Here is a 15,028-nt window from a genome sequence, read left to right as displayed (position 1 = left end):
CGAGCAGGCTGACTTTGTTTGATGTGTTTGTCAGGTCAGTCTGCTAGCTGTCCACTCCGCTGCCACCCATTGTTTTGCGGACGGCCACATTCACAGTTCAGAATGGGCCTGCTTCTTAATAACACGCCCATAGTTGATAGTACTGACACGAAGACGAACATATGTATTTCTTGCGTGTGTTTTGGCCAAGTCTATTAAATGTTACTCTAAGCTAGCGGCAATGAAGCTAGCCCCCCCAAAAATAATGGCTGCGTCGAGGCGCATATTTTGGCATATAGCTCGTCGTTAATCTTCGGTAGCTTGCATATTTTTTTCAACTAATGTCTTCAGCTTTACTTGTTTGTTTTGTTGGTAAGTCTTGTTTTTGCCACGGGGCTCCATGTCACACTTATGGCTAACGTCAGTTTAAGCAAAGCAAACACAAATACAAGGTTGTCTTTATGGCTAAAAACTTAGCCGTTAGTCCAGGCGTGCTAACCAGGCCTTGCTGCACTTTAGGGGTGTCCGAAACACATCGGAAAGCCATTTTTAAAACAAAGTCAATCTTTTTTCAGACACTTTGCATAAAATGATCGACGGGTTGTTAGCAGTTTTCCCGTGAGCAATAAACTGTGTGAAGTAAAAGCTCCTGCTGGCGGCTCTGTAGACATTTACTTTACAGTATTACATCTGACTGCAGGATGGCTTACTATATCACATTTAAATTGGAACAGAAGATAACGTGGACAGCTAGCTTCCTTTTGACAACTTGTCATCTTTCTAGAAGGTGTGTGTGTGTGTGTCCAAATATTTAAGTTTAGCTGTGACAGTTGTGGCTATTCCAGCTGTGCAGTTTATGGCTCAAAGTGAAAGCGCTACAGACATGGGTGATGGTGTGATTGCTGTCACAGCAGCAGAATAATACCCAGGGTTCGGAAAAACTGTCTTTTAGGGAGACTTTACTACAGTAGAACTTGGCTAATGGACAGGCATGTATGTTACAGCATGTATGTTTATTGTCCACACTAAGACCCCTAAAAGAGAGCTCCTGCAGACCCAGCTTTAGTTTGAAAACTTCATAATTGTGTTTTAGTCTAGACAAGCAGAAATGGACTGTTAAAAACTACAACACGGACACCTATAGTTGCTTTCTTTGTCTTAGCAGTCTCAAAAATCTGGCTAACAGCTAGGTGCCTTTTTGTTTTGGTTTTTTGAAGTCTAATCTTAAAAGTAGAAAGGGGCTACTTTTAAGATTAGGCTGTCTCCTCAACACAAACTGGGAGCTGCTTGCATAGGAGAGGTACCAGATATCTGAATGCTCTGCCCCCCCATTTTACTTTTGGAAAATGTGGGAGCTACAAGTAAGCTTGCAGTCTGAGAGCAAAGTGCTCCATTGGGATGATATACTAGGAGGTGTCTAAGATTTGATGGCTTCTGATCATTCAGAGATCAGATGAGATCGGGCGTGTTCAGGGTGGTATGGCCGTAAGCCACAGCTTACAGCACCTGGTATTCCCAGGTCAGCAATTTCCTAATGTTGTGAACCTGTTCACCCATATGGCAATAAAACCTTCTGGTCTCCCATACAAGTACTAACCAGGCCCGACCCTGTGTAGCTTCCGAGACGGTGGGCAGCACAGTGGCGTGGTGGTTAGCACTGCTGCCTCACAGTCAGAATACCATCTGGAAGGCCTGGGTTTGATTCCACCTTGGCCCAGGCCCCTCCCTCTCTCTCTGTGTGGAGTTTGCATGTTCTACCCGTGTCTGCGTGAGTTTCCTCCGGGTACTCTGGTTTCCTCCCACAGTCCAAAGACATGCACTTACTGGGGTTAGGTTAATTGGAAACTCTAAATTGCCCATAGGTGTGAATGTGAGCATAGATGTTACCTGTCTCTCTGTGTTGGCCCTGTGTACCCTGTACAGGGTGTACTCTCGCCCTATGTCAGCTGGGATAGGCTCCAGCCCCCCCCCCCCCGCGACCCTGAACAGGATAAGCGTAAGTGGATGGATGGATGGATGGATGGATGGCTGATCATTCATGAATTTATGTGACAAGAAGGATTTTAAATTCAATTCTGGATTTAACAGGAAGCCAGTGAAGAGAAGCTAATATGGGAGAAATATGATCTGTCTTTCTAGACCCTGTCAGTATTCTCAGGGCTTTTAGAACAGCCTGATAAAGAACCTAAGTCTAGTGATGAAGTCACAAATGCATCGGATAGTTTTTTTTAGGATGTTTCAAATTTTAGCAATACTGTGCACATCAAAGAATGCAATGCTAGATATTTGTTTAATGTGTGAGTTAAAGGACATGTCTTGGTTGAAGGTTGCTTTTCCAGTTTATCCCAAAGGTGCTGTGTGTAGTTGAGCTGTACACTCTTATAAAACACACTGAGAAAAACCTTTCTTTATGGGCTGCCTTTGGGGACATTGTTATGTTGAAACAGGAAAGGGCTAAACCCAAACTGTTCCCAGAAAGCTGAAAATCCACTATTGTCTTAAAAATGTTATTGTAAAAATAAAGACCAGAGTCGTTATTGGACTCAGCCAACATCAGCCATGCAGAAAATGTTCCTTGGACATATAGTATATATATGTTTTGCCTGCTGCAGTTGATGCCAGTTCTGTAATTCATAGTGTTTTTGCTGTTAGCTTTCTAGCTTATTATACAACTTTATTTATGTTGACAGTGGCTCACAGGTTTGAGCTCCAGCTGTGTGTGAATACAATTGGCCGGTGACTGCAGCTGTGCCTTCCCAGTGCCGATAAAGTACCCAACTTTCTGCACCTAAACCACAAGACTGCTGTAGTACATCAAGGTTCTGATTTAAAATGGTCCCTTTCAAGGGTGGCTGTGCATGTAAGCATACTGTATAGTTAAAGCAATGAGCCTGTGGTAACTTGCCTAACAGAGGTTTTTACATATTCTTATAATTTCTAGACATTTCATTTACAATAATTTGTTTTGTCTGACTAAAGAGAAAAAACACATAAATGAAACTCCTGTTGATTGTCCTTCAGGGGAAAGCTACCAACTCTTTTCGGAGGGTATCAAGTTTTCTTTCTATACCCCCCGGGACATGTTTTCTGCAAGCCGCATGTTCACATTTTATTTCTGCCTTGAAAGAACTTAACCTGAATAAGGTAGATGTCTAAAGTGGTAAAAAAATTTTTGGTTTGAAACGTGGACTGTCTGATCAACCCAGCGCTGCACTGCTGAACTTACAGTGCTGAGCAGGAGAAGATGGATTTCAAGTTTTCATGGTCTGTTACAGTGAAATGAAGGTTAATATTTTCTGTGTGCTGCTGACACACCACACATACTTTCACCTTGTTTAAGTGTGGTTTGACTCAGACTCGGATAACTGCTGATGCTGGCCTTTCACCACATCGCCATGGCAACTGGTGAACTTTTTTGTTTTATTTTGAGGAGTGGGGAGAGAGAGAGGAAGATGCTTTTACAACTTTACTGATAGAAACCAGTGTAAAAATGGTGTAGGGGTGAGATGGGATGGTTCATCAGCAGGGGTGCTGTCAGCTGTGACAGCTCTGTCAGCCAGACTGGCAGGTCCATGTGCTGTGACCTCTGACCTCAGTTCTGCAGCAGCTTCGTGTGAGAGAGAAACAGAAACCATTTTGATTAACTGATGCTTCCTTACACAATTCTAATTCATGTATTTCTCAAAAAAGAAATGACTGTTTTTCCCACGTGTGTAAACTTTGGAGTTTGGATGAAAGCTCTATGAGTAATAAAAAAAAAAAAACGATTTAAGTCTTTCAAATGGAATAGTGAGGAATTGTAGGAAGCTGCTGACAGAGTTGTCTCACTCATGTTGAGGATGCAGAAGGAAGTGTGATCATAGTTCAAATTTAGGGCAGCAGGATGAGCCAGCACAGTCTGCATGATTTTAAGAGGCCAGCAATAATACCTTTGTGTATTTATACCTCTCTGTTAAAGAGTAAGCAAATATTTTCACCCAAATTCTGAACCATACGAATTCTTAATTAATTGTCACAGACTATAACTTAGGATTGGGCGATACAGCCGAAAACATGTCATGGTAACATGTTTCTTTCATGGCAGTAATAATTAATTTCTAATGAAAAGGGGTCTGTGACTCTTTTGTTGTTGCTAGGTTACCGAAGCATCTTCTTCAGTATTGGGTCATAAATAATTGGCTTGGTGCTGATGGCCAGGATCAGCTTCTCCACTGTTATTGTTGACAAAGTTTTACTTCTCTGTTTTGATTGGACAGTGAGATTGAACTGACTGAGGCATCGAGACAGAAAGTATCAGTCATGTGGTGACCAGACTATAGAAGGGCAATGATAATTCAGTGACATCAAGCAACTCCAAGTGAAATAACCACTGTTAACTCAGTGTGCAGATGCCAGGTTTTCTCAACTCTCAAGACCAGAGTTTGAAGTGACTAACAATGAAGGCTGTGCTGCAGGCCTCTGAGTTCTCTGTGCTGACAGGACTTTGAGAGCTGTTAATGGCAAGAGTCGTAATGTGGAGATTTGGTGAAGCTGCAGCTGCATAGGGTTAATGTAAAATTATCCACCAGGTATAACAGTAATTGCTGGTTGTGTTGTGGCTCACAGAGAACAGAAAAGCTGCACAAGGGGAGAGAAGATGGAGGCAGAGAGACAAAAAGCGATTTATTTATTTATTTTAATTTCCCACTTCTAACATCAGGAGACAGGAAGTGTGTGTGTACAAGCAGGAGTGAATATAATACCTTGTTCACATAAACTAATAAATGATTTATTCTGCCTTTGATTGGTGGACAATAAGTGGGTAATGGCTGAAGAGGTAAAACTGCAACCACAGAATGCACACGTGCCAACTTAGACCAGGTTTGTAATGCACTGGGGAGATCCTGCCATAATGTAGGCTGAATTTACCCAATTTAAAAATATAAGAATAATGGAACCTAAAAAAATGTCCAACAGCATATGCAGACTTCTATCAAAGAGCATCATTTTGACACACTGTCATTCTGAGTACTACTTGTTTTGCTCCCCACCATCACTTGCATTTAACCTCTGCTTCCTTTCCTTTTAGTTAAAATGCATTGATTATAGTGTCACAGCTGGAGCATTCATATCTAAATGTCTCCAGTCTGGCTGAATGTTAGTCACTGCTGAGCTGAGGGGTGTGATCACACAGTGAAGGTGTCCTACTGCTTTATATTTATATCCCTGCTGAGTTGCAGCAATAAGCTGAGTGTAATGTTGGCCTTGTGCGCATCTTGAAAGCAGTGAAATGACATCGCTCATCACCACAGCAGGAAAGCAGCTGTACCAAAACAGTGCTGACTCGACCCAGGTCCTGAAACCTCTGAGGAGTTTCTGTTCACATGCAGAGCTGAAAACACTCATTTCGGGTTGAATCAGAAAACCCGCTTGCACGACTGAGATGGCTTATTAAACGCTATTGACACTTTTTGTGCTCTGTCTATTTTGGCTGCCAAACAGGTCAGCAGACACTTGATTCCCCTGAAATGGGTGGAGCTGATTAAGACGAGTACAACAACAGGAACATCAGACACAGCCTGGTGCCAATATTTTAATATCTTTCGAATAGAGAAACCTGTCCTTAGATTTGTGTGGATCCAGATATGTTAGTGACGCTTTTGTTTTACTAAATCTGGTCCATCTCTCACATTTTCTGAGAAAGCTCTCACCTGGATTCTGCCTGGCCAGCACCGTGCTGCGTGTGCAATCACAGTTTGCATTAAAACTGTTTATATGTGTAAATGCCATTGAAGGTTGTATTGCTAGTTGTTTAGCAGTTAAAATATCTTCACATTGTCCTTCAGAGGTTTAATATGCAAGTCAAGAATGGCTGATATTCCTTTTCAGAGGCAATCTTTCCAAGCTTAACAGCAGTAAGGAACCACTCACTACATTAGGAAAAAAAAAAGACACTCACTCAAGCTTCAGTTATTACCTGCTGCAGGTTTGAATCTCCATGTAGCATATTGCATATTTGCAGCATATTTTCAGAGCTGAACTAGAACTGTTGTGACCAGCTGCACTCTGGTATATTGGACATTCATGACTCCCTGGAGAGCAGCTGAAACATCCAGCACCACCACAACAGAGCTGCCCATGGGGAAACACAGCATGGAAAGAAAGCCTGTGGTTATGACTTGCAAAAGAGACCCAAGTGACCCAACAGTCAAAAAGTCATGCCTGTGTGTGGCGAAACTTCACTATATTTTCTGTGCTCTGTAGGTGTTTTTGTCAATTTTGAGAATTAATTCTGATGACATCACTCGTGTGTGTTTATACTTGCAGGCCTGAACATTTGTGATGTTAAGCACTTGCAGACATGGTAAATTGAGGCGCCCGTGATTGTGAACCATGCTTGTATTAAATATGTGGGGATGATAGTCTTGACTGCTGTAAAACCAATCAGTCCTTTTGTCTTGGTGGTGTTTGAGATTTTTTTTGTGCAAATGGAGAAATATAAATGATATATTTAGAGCCTGACGGCTATATTGGTGAGGCCAATATATTAGCCTGTGTTTGCTGTTATATTGGTGTCAGTATTTATAACAGCCAGTAGATTAAAAACTTGAAAAGTAAAGAAAATATGGGAGAAACATCCTTCAGCTGTGTCGTGAGTGTTGATGTTGCAAAGTTTGTCCACCGGAGGGCGTACTAAAACTTCCTTGTTGGGCACAGATTTGGAACACAGTGACCAGCTGATCCGAGTAGAGTCGGGCAGAGTGTCTGTGACGAAACAAGATTTTTAAACTGCAGTTAAATCTTGCTAAGGACTCATAAATAACTACATATGACAAATGTTAAATGGACTCGTGCTTATATAGCGCTTTTCTAGTCTACATGAGCACTCAAAGCGCTTTACGCAGCATGTCTCATTCACCCGTTCTCAAACACATTAATGCAAACCCTTTCTATGTCTAAGTGCTTTATATTTAATGTGCGCACACAATCACAGTCTGAACACAGGGTTCAATATATTGGCCAAGGATACTTTAGCATGCAGACTGGAGCAGCCAGGGATCGAACCACCAACCTTACAATTAGATGACCCGCTCTACCTACTGAACCACAGCCACCCCATAAAATCTATTTGTGCTTCATGTGTCTGAAAGAAAAAAAAAATCATGCAATATTGTATTTTTAAATCATCAAATGTCACTAATGGTTTTTGTCCTAAACAGCCTGCATTGGTTGAGCTCTAATTGTCTTTGATCTCTGAGAATTATCCAGAGTTACAGATGTTCTGTGCTGTTTCTCCTCAGTATCGGATGCAGACAGCAGTGAAGGAAGCTTCCAGCTGAAGAAGGACCATGCTCTGCGGGTGCTGGGATATATCAGCTCCTGGACTCAGAGGTCAGTCAAGTTTTTAACCTAATGCTCAGCAGTACTTTTTGATGAGTCGCTGTTTCACTAAGGAAGCCATGAGATGTGTTGAATTTCAGTTCGTACCAGCATCCCTCAAACACTTTTTCTCTGCTGTTTTTTTTTTTTTTTTTTTTCCCTCCTACAGCACGAATCAAAGTTCCCTATTTCCAATTTTTTTATGTCGTTAATGTTCAGCGTAACTTTTTTTTCTTACCTTGTGGATCAGCTTTTCTGGCCTCAGCTTAATATATAATACAGTATAATTTGTTTGTAGATTTGTATATTTTTTTATTAACAATCAATCATATAAATTAGTAAGAAACAAGATCTTCAGATAAATGTAGGTAAATGTATGCTGTGCTGCTCTTTAGACACACCTGTGCATGTTGCAGGAAAGGGAGAGGACAGCTGCTGTGAACCTGCAGCAGAGGTTATAATAAATCTGCCAGGTTTGAAGCTCTGTATTAAACTAAGCTGCATACAGACAACTTTTGTTTCAGCTTGATCTTAGCCCAGTTTTTATTTAGTAAAACACGTTTAAGCTTCCTGTTTTATGAGAGAAGGACAGAGTCTAATCTAGTGTGGTGGTCGAGGCCAGCTAATGACAAAAGCTCCTTAATAATAAGGACCATGGTTTATTGTTGCTTTTGGTCTGTGCTTATTCATCTTGCTAGAATGGTTTTTATATTTGGTGACTTACAGTTGCTGAACTGAACATCCCAAAGCTGTTGAATCATTCATCCAATGCTACCAAGAAACCGTCATTCTGCTGTGCCATCCTCTGACTGTGATTTGTTTAAAAGCAGACTTCTCCTCCCAACCTGCACTTCAGCAGATTTCCTGACATGTGGCAAAACAGCAGTTAAATTCCACCCTCTTTCACACACAAACCCTCCTCTTTCTTTCCAGAATTTAAGAAATTTTAACTTTTTTCTGTCTTCATATGATGTAGCATTACAGTCAGAGCAGCTTGGTGGAGGATTTCAACCTCCTGCTTAGTTAAAGACTGTCACTGGTGAATCCCTCAAATACTTGTTGCTTAGGTGGACAGGGCAGACACCTGTCCACCTAAGCAACACAGTCCTGGGTGCTTGCTTCAGGAGCATACTGACCTGTCGGTGGTGTACCTTGATTATACTTAATTGCAGACATGGGCAGCTGGAGACCCAGTGACCAAGTAGTCATACCTGTTGTACTGCTTCAAAGTCCAGTGCCTGGGGCACATGCATAGTTGGTGCACCGACAATCCTGTGCGGTCACAAAAACAGGCAGGCACGCAGACATCCAAACAAACCGTTGTGCTCATCGTCCGATGATGAAATGTCACTTGGGCCTGAGTGGACTTATAATTGAAACTTTAACCTGAGCACTTGCATGCCGTGTTCGTCCATTGTGTCCCTCCTGATGCCCAACTCTCCTCTACTCTGAAGGGAGCTGCTGTTGGCACATGCTGATGATGCAGTGTGGATTATGCTCATTTCAGCTCCATATTTTAATTCTTGGACTCTACTAAAGTAGCTTTGCATGATTCACAGTACAAACTAATCCTTATTTATCCCGTACTGGCCGGTGGTGGAGCCACTCAGTTCATCCACTGTCTGAAACAAGCTGTTTGCCCTTGCAAATGGGGGAATGGGACAGCAGGTGGGTCTTCTTTGCTCACAGCTGTGTGCCTGAGATGAGCATATTAGGGATATCCCCTCTTCAGCCTCATTAATGGTCATCCCATTGGTTGTTGTGCATGCCAGCATTTATACTGGTGCTTGAGGTGCAATGAACTCACTTCTTCTGAATGATGGCTGTCCCAGATCAGAAGAAATATCACTGCTGGAAAAGGAAAAGAAGGAGTTGATGTTTTCTCCAGAAAGTCTCATCTTTTTTTCAAGCTGTTGCCGTATCTGCATCTCTGCAATCTGACTCTGAGGTCCTGCACTGATATCTCATTGACATAATGCTGATGACTGACCTGCTCATTCACTTGTCTCTCCAACCGTGCTAGCTGAAATATCCCCACTGTGACGTCACGATTGGGGTGTGCGGGTGTTCATGAGGGTAACAAGGGCGAGTGTAAATGGTCTGTTAATGACAAACAGAGCCAAAAAAAAAAAAAAAAGTATAAAATCTGCCCTTTTGGCTCACAAGGTTACTTGTAATCTGACCTCATAATTTGAAGTTTTGGCCATATTTGATATGAGCACCCAACATAACAGTTCTCTTCTTAGAAAATAAGAAAAAGCAGAAAAACTCCACTTTTTAGATGATCAGTTTTTGCATGTCACATGTAGCAAGCTCCATTCACTAAGAGAGGCTTTTTTTCTGTTTCTTGTTTTAATGAGCCAGGGCTGAAAGGCCTTCTGTGTGTCTGCGTTAATGCATTTAAGTGGAGCTATTGAATATTCTAATCAAGACTTTTTTCTTTTTTTTTAACAGTCAGAGCATCACTTAGTGTTTCCAGTAGGTTGACAGCTTTCTAGTTGGTTGACCTCTGTCCATCTTTGGTTTTAGATGAATTAATGCATTAATTTGGAAACGTTTGGTGCAGGCTAATGAGTTTTTGTCGCGGTCTTTCCTGCTGCAGCACAACATGCTCTGCTCTGCTGCTCCTCCTCCCCTCTCATATACATAGTGACAGCCACAGACCAAAGAGAATCTAGTGCGTCCATAAATGACTGCAAAATCGTTAAATGTGACGCGATCTGGCAAAATGACTCAGAAATCACAAGGGCCAATTCTTTGGCCGATAACGTAAATCAGTGCGCTGTAATGCGGGTCATTTCCAGGTTCACGGGATGTTCTTAGCAACAAGGGAGAGATTGCTTACATATTTTGAGCACTTTTATTGGCTACCAGTGATGACATCACTGGTAGCCAATAAGACTTGATTTTCATTTTGCTCTCCCTTGTTCTAGCCCTTGTGATTGCCAACTCATTTTGCCAGATTGGGTCACAACTGATAAAGGGGAAAAAAATTATTTATTTTTTTTTAAGTAAATTAAATATTTTGGTTACATTATTTTCCCTTCCCATCTTTCTTCCCTCTTAGACAGTGGTAGAGAAACAATGCAACGCACTACAAAATAACACGAGGAATGCAGCAAAAGGCGTCAGAATTCTAAATGTTTTATTCTTTTTAATGTATTACAGGGTTACAAGTACTTTGGTCCTCTGAGCACTCAAGCTCTTGATGCCTTCATGTTGATTGCTTCTTCCACTTTGTGTCTCCAGGCAATGTCTCTGCTGCTTCAAAGAGTACAAACATTTGGAGGTCTTTAATCAGCTAGTCTACGCCCTCATCAACCTGGTCATTGCTCAGATCAGCAGCCTGAGAGATCGACTCTGCAGCGCAGAGGACCGCGCACACAAAAGGGGTGTGTCTGGGGCAGAGGGGGCGGGGTCTGAATGGAGCAGAGCGGAGTCGGCCCCTGGCGCTCTCCCCCAGCCGCACTCACCTGGGGAGGATGAGCCTGTGAATGTGGAAAGAGACTCTGCTGAAGAGGATGCTGACACGCCAGACTTAAACCAGAACAAGCCCCAGAGCCAGGATCAGGGACCCAACCAGCCTGCTGAATCCCAAGTGGATGTTCTAGGATCTGGGGATGGCAGCAGTGAATCCAGGGGCGTTGACGACGGCACCGTAGGTGCCATTGACAATAATGGCGACAGCCAGGATCCCTTCAGCTCCTGGAGCACGGAGGAGAGGGAGAAGCTCTTGCTATGTGCAGCCAAGATCTTCCAGATCCAGTTCCCCCTCTACACAGCTTACAAACACAACACACACCCCACCATAGAGGTGAGAAGTCCAGGATAATACACCTGAGACATAACTACACCCAGAGTGCTCAAGCTTTGTTCTTTCACTACAGCAGATTCTGTTTAGTTATTGGCTGACTTATTTGCCAAATACCTCCTGGCTTTATCACCCTGCTTAATACAGAGAGATGCAATCAGACCAGAGCTATTTTTGCAGTCTACATTGTCTTGATGATAACGATGTGTTTCACCTTGATTTTGAAATATAGATCCGACTGTTTGTTCAAACTTCCCTGTCATTGTTAGACTATATGTGATGCATTGTCTTTTCTCAGACACAGCCTTCTCTTTATGCACCTTAAAACACGTGCTTTGAATGTGGAAACTGTGTGCTGTGATTCGGACGCCTGTCATTATATTAACTAACTCTAACTGAGCCTTGCATCTTCTACATTTAAAATCAAACACATTTTGTTGCTACACTTTTCTCCTAACACTGGGATTTCCTGGTCTGTTTCTTGATTCCAGGACATATCGGCTCATGAAAGCAACATCCTTGGCTCCTTCTGTGACATGAATGTAAGAAATCTACTCTATCCTTATTCTGAATTGAATATTTTCAGTGTTTTTTTTTTTTTTTTTTTTTTTTGTGTGTGTCTTTGTTTACAAGTTGTTTCCTGTTAATTAACTGGGACCTCCCACGGGGAAAAAAAAAATCAGACATACAGGCTGTTCTGACATCTGTCCTCAAAATGCTTTAAGTGAACTCAGTCTTGTCATGTTGTCTTGTTCTTCTTGTGGCAGTTTTGGCTCTGTCATTTGTTCCATCCTCAAACTGTTTTATTAGGAAGCTGCACAGACATGTTCGGCTCCCAAACCTGACAGCTGTGCTGCATCCAGGGCAGGAGAGGCGGGGTGGGAGCAGCGGGTGGGTGATGTGAAAAAAGTGGATGTAAGCGTTGGGCAAGCTGGGAATAGCTGTAAGTGATGGGAATTTCAGGGCTCCGTATGTGCCCAGATGTGTCACATGTCTGCTGAAGAGTCAGGTTTATTGGTCATATCTTTTCTCATCATGGCAGACCTTTGCTCCCCTCAGCCTTCAGTTTTGATTGCTGTGAATTAACTGTGGCAGTTCTGAAAGGGCATGATGGGTTTTAACAGATTTAAAAAAAAAAAAGTGTGGGTTTGGGAAGAAAATAGCTTAAGTGTTATTTCAGTTCCTCTAACAGCAGATTTCAGTGTCATCTGATGTGATTATTCTAAATATAATCTGGGAAATTAGCAGCAGCAGATTTCTCATCACTGCACGGGTAACAGTGGGAAGAAATGCCATCTTAACACAAGTTAAATATCAGTTTGATGTTCAGATCTTATTGTGGAGTAAATAACATGATCATTTTGAAAATATGTAACATCTGTCCTCAAAATATTAGCATGCCCACGCTTGTAGATGAGAAGATATTACTTAATGAATGAGCATGTAAATGCAATTGCTCCCATTTGTATTCCATAGGCAACTTCCCCTAGTTTTTACTTGTGCCTTTGACTGAATGCCACCTGTGATCAGTTTATTAGTGAACAGTCCCCTCGCTCTTATTTTGAAAGTACAGTTACTAGTAACCATGGTCCTTGCCTTCTTGCCATTCTCTACCACATGGTTCACAGTGACCAGGTTACTGTTTTGGGTGTGCTCCAAGTGGAGAACTTGTTCATGTGCCTCTACAATGAGGTCACCAAAGGAAAGCTGAAGAACACAACCAAGGTTCAGTCCAGGATGGTGGAGTTGGAATTCATCCATAGGATGAGTCACTGGACAAACGCCTGATTATATTTACTACAAGGTTAATGGCAGTTAAAATACATAGTCATGTAGACAAAAGCCCTGGACCACCTACACATTGCATCTACAGGAGCTGCCCAGTCATAGAAACCCATGCCTGGTGCATTTTTTTGTGTTGTCAGAGCAGGTTTGGAACTCTGAAGTTACTGAGTCAGCACAACGTTAGTGACTTTTATGCACAATGTGCCTCAACACTCTTTACATGGTCTGCCTCTTCATGGATGAGCTGCTGTGGTTCCTAACTGCTTTCACGTTGTAATACTATCACTTACAGTTGATTTATGGAATATCTAGGAGGGAAGAAATTTCACAATTGCAGCCGTGTCGTCCTATTAGAGCACCACCACGGTCAAATTCACTGAGCTCTTTAGCATGACCCATTCTTTAACAGATGTTTGTCTCTGTGTTGACGATCTTATTGTCAGATGTGACCTGAATAACCTGATGCCAGGTGATTTGTATCCAAAAATAAATATTGACTGAGGTGAGGTTTCCAGTTTCCTGCATCAGCTCTGCTGTGCTCGTAATTTAGTCCTTCGTATTCAGCTGACTCCTGTTTTTGATATCGATGGCCTAAATGTCTTCACATGGGTTGGCAGAGGTGGCTAAAGTACTGACATTCTGTACTTAAGTAGAAGTACAAGTACTTGTGTTAAAAAATACTTTGGTAAAAGTCTAAGTACTGGTTCAACTTATTTACTTAAGTAAAAGTAAAAAAGTACAGGCTCTGAAATTTACTCAAAGTAAGAAAGTAAAAGTAGCTCTTTGGAGGACTTTCTACCTGCTATTTTTGTGTAAAGCTAACCAAACCTCATTGTATATTATTGTAATAATATAAAATAGTACATGAGAATCCAAACATTATTCCAATCTAAATTTTAATCCTAATAAATGCACTCAGCTTGAATCTGTTCTGTAGGACACAAACTGTTAAAGGGAATTTAAACACAGCTCTGTTCTCTGTGTCCTCCATAGTAGAGGGTGACTGTGCCTCCACCTAAACACAAACATGAGGATACTCAGGGGTTACAGTGGGATTCAGAAGCTGGAGGAACCCTAAGATCAGCTGTAGTGGCTCTGCATGGGGAGAAGAATCACAGCTTTGTATTGTGAGCTGCAGTAAATGATGTTGGTGTGTTACAGGCTGTGATCAGCTGACCTGCTGCTGCTGCTCTGAGGTTTACTGCTCTGTGTGGATGAACTGAACTCACAAAGATGTAACCCAGTATTTCACAGCTATCTGAGCTGATCTCCATCCCCTACACTGACAGCATACAGGCTGTAGAAATGTTGGATTCAGTGAATGAATCTCGGCAATCTGTAACTCTGACCATCAACACAGCCTCTGTGCACCAACACAGAGCTTTACTGTAAACACAGTGCAACAAACTGACCTGTTTATTACGTAGTAAACTGCAGTATTTTCATACAATCTTTGAATTACACAAAGTCAGCATACTTCAGTTTGTTTTGCAGTCCTTCCCTTTAAATCTAACCTCTCTTCTTCCTCTCCTGTCCTCTTTCTCCATCTCTGAGTGAACTTCTCTCTCTTTGCTCTCCCTGTAAATACAGCAGCGCTTCTTTTAGCTAGCAGACACACTGTGTGGGTTTGCTGATATTTGTTAAGCATTTAGAAACGTTGCATTTACCTGCCACACGTTACTCCCTTTATGCTCGCTCCTCTTCAGTACCGCTAGCTAAACTGTTTATGTCCCTCGAGCACAACTTACGGACTCGGCCCGGCCCGCTGTGACCCCTGATTATAGCGCTATAAATGAGACATTAATTATATGGGTTTACGTATTTAATCCCTTTGTACGCGATAAGCCGGTGATGGAGGACACGCAGTACGATTGTCTCTTATGTGTTATTATTCCTCCGTTTAGGCTCAGATCGGTTGATGTTTGACGGCGCACTGACCAGAAATAAAAACTTCTCTCTGAAGTGTTAAAAAGTAACGAGTCTGTTTGAAAATGTAAGAAGTAGAAAGTACAGATACTTGTGTAAAAATGTAGGGAGTAAAAGTAAAAAGTACTCAGAAAAATAAATACTCAAGTAAAGTACAGATACCGAAAA

General features: G+C 41.9%; 1 protein-coding gene across 4 annotated transcripts in view; it reads left to right on the top strand.

Moving 5' to 3' along the window:
• Positions 1–15,028, top strand: part of usp34 (ubiquitin specific peptidase 34) — a 59,935-nt gene that overhangs the window by 826 nt on the left and 44,081 nt on the right. For all 4 annotated transcript variants that reach the window (XM_030728665.1, XM_030728655.1, XM_030728636.1 and 1 more), the window contains exons 2-4: positions 7,260–7,350; positions 10,588–11,152; positions 11,641–11,691. In XM_030728665.1, coding sequence (XP_030584525.1) covers positions 7,260–7,350; positions 10,588–11,152; positions 11,641–11,691 — 707 coding nt within the window. The remainder of the gene's footprint in view (positions 1–7,259; positions 7,351–10,587; positions 11,153–11,640; positions 11,692–15,028) is intronic.

This window comes from Archocentrus centrarchus, chromosome 1, assembly GCF_007364275.1.
Source record: "Archocentrus centrarchus isolate MPI-CPG fArcCen1 chromosome 1, fArcCen1, whole genome shotgun sequence".
Lineage (NCBI taxonomy): Eukaryota > Metazoa > Chordata > Actinopteri > Cichliformes > Cichlidae > Archocentrus > Archocentrus centrarchus.
This window is presented reverse-complemented; position numbering and strand designations above follow the sequence as displayed.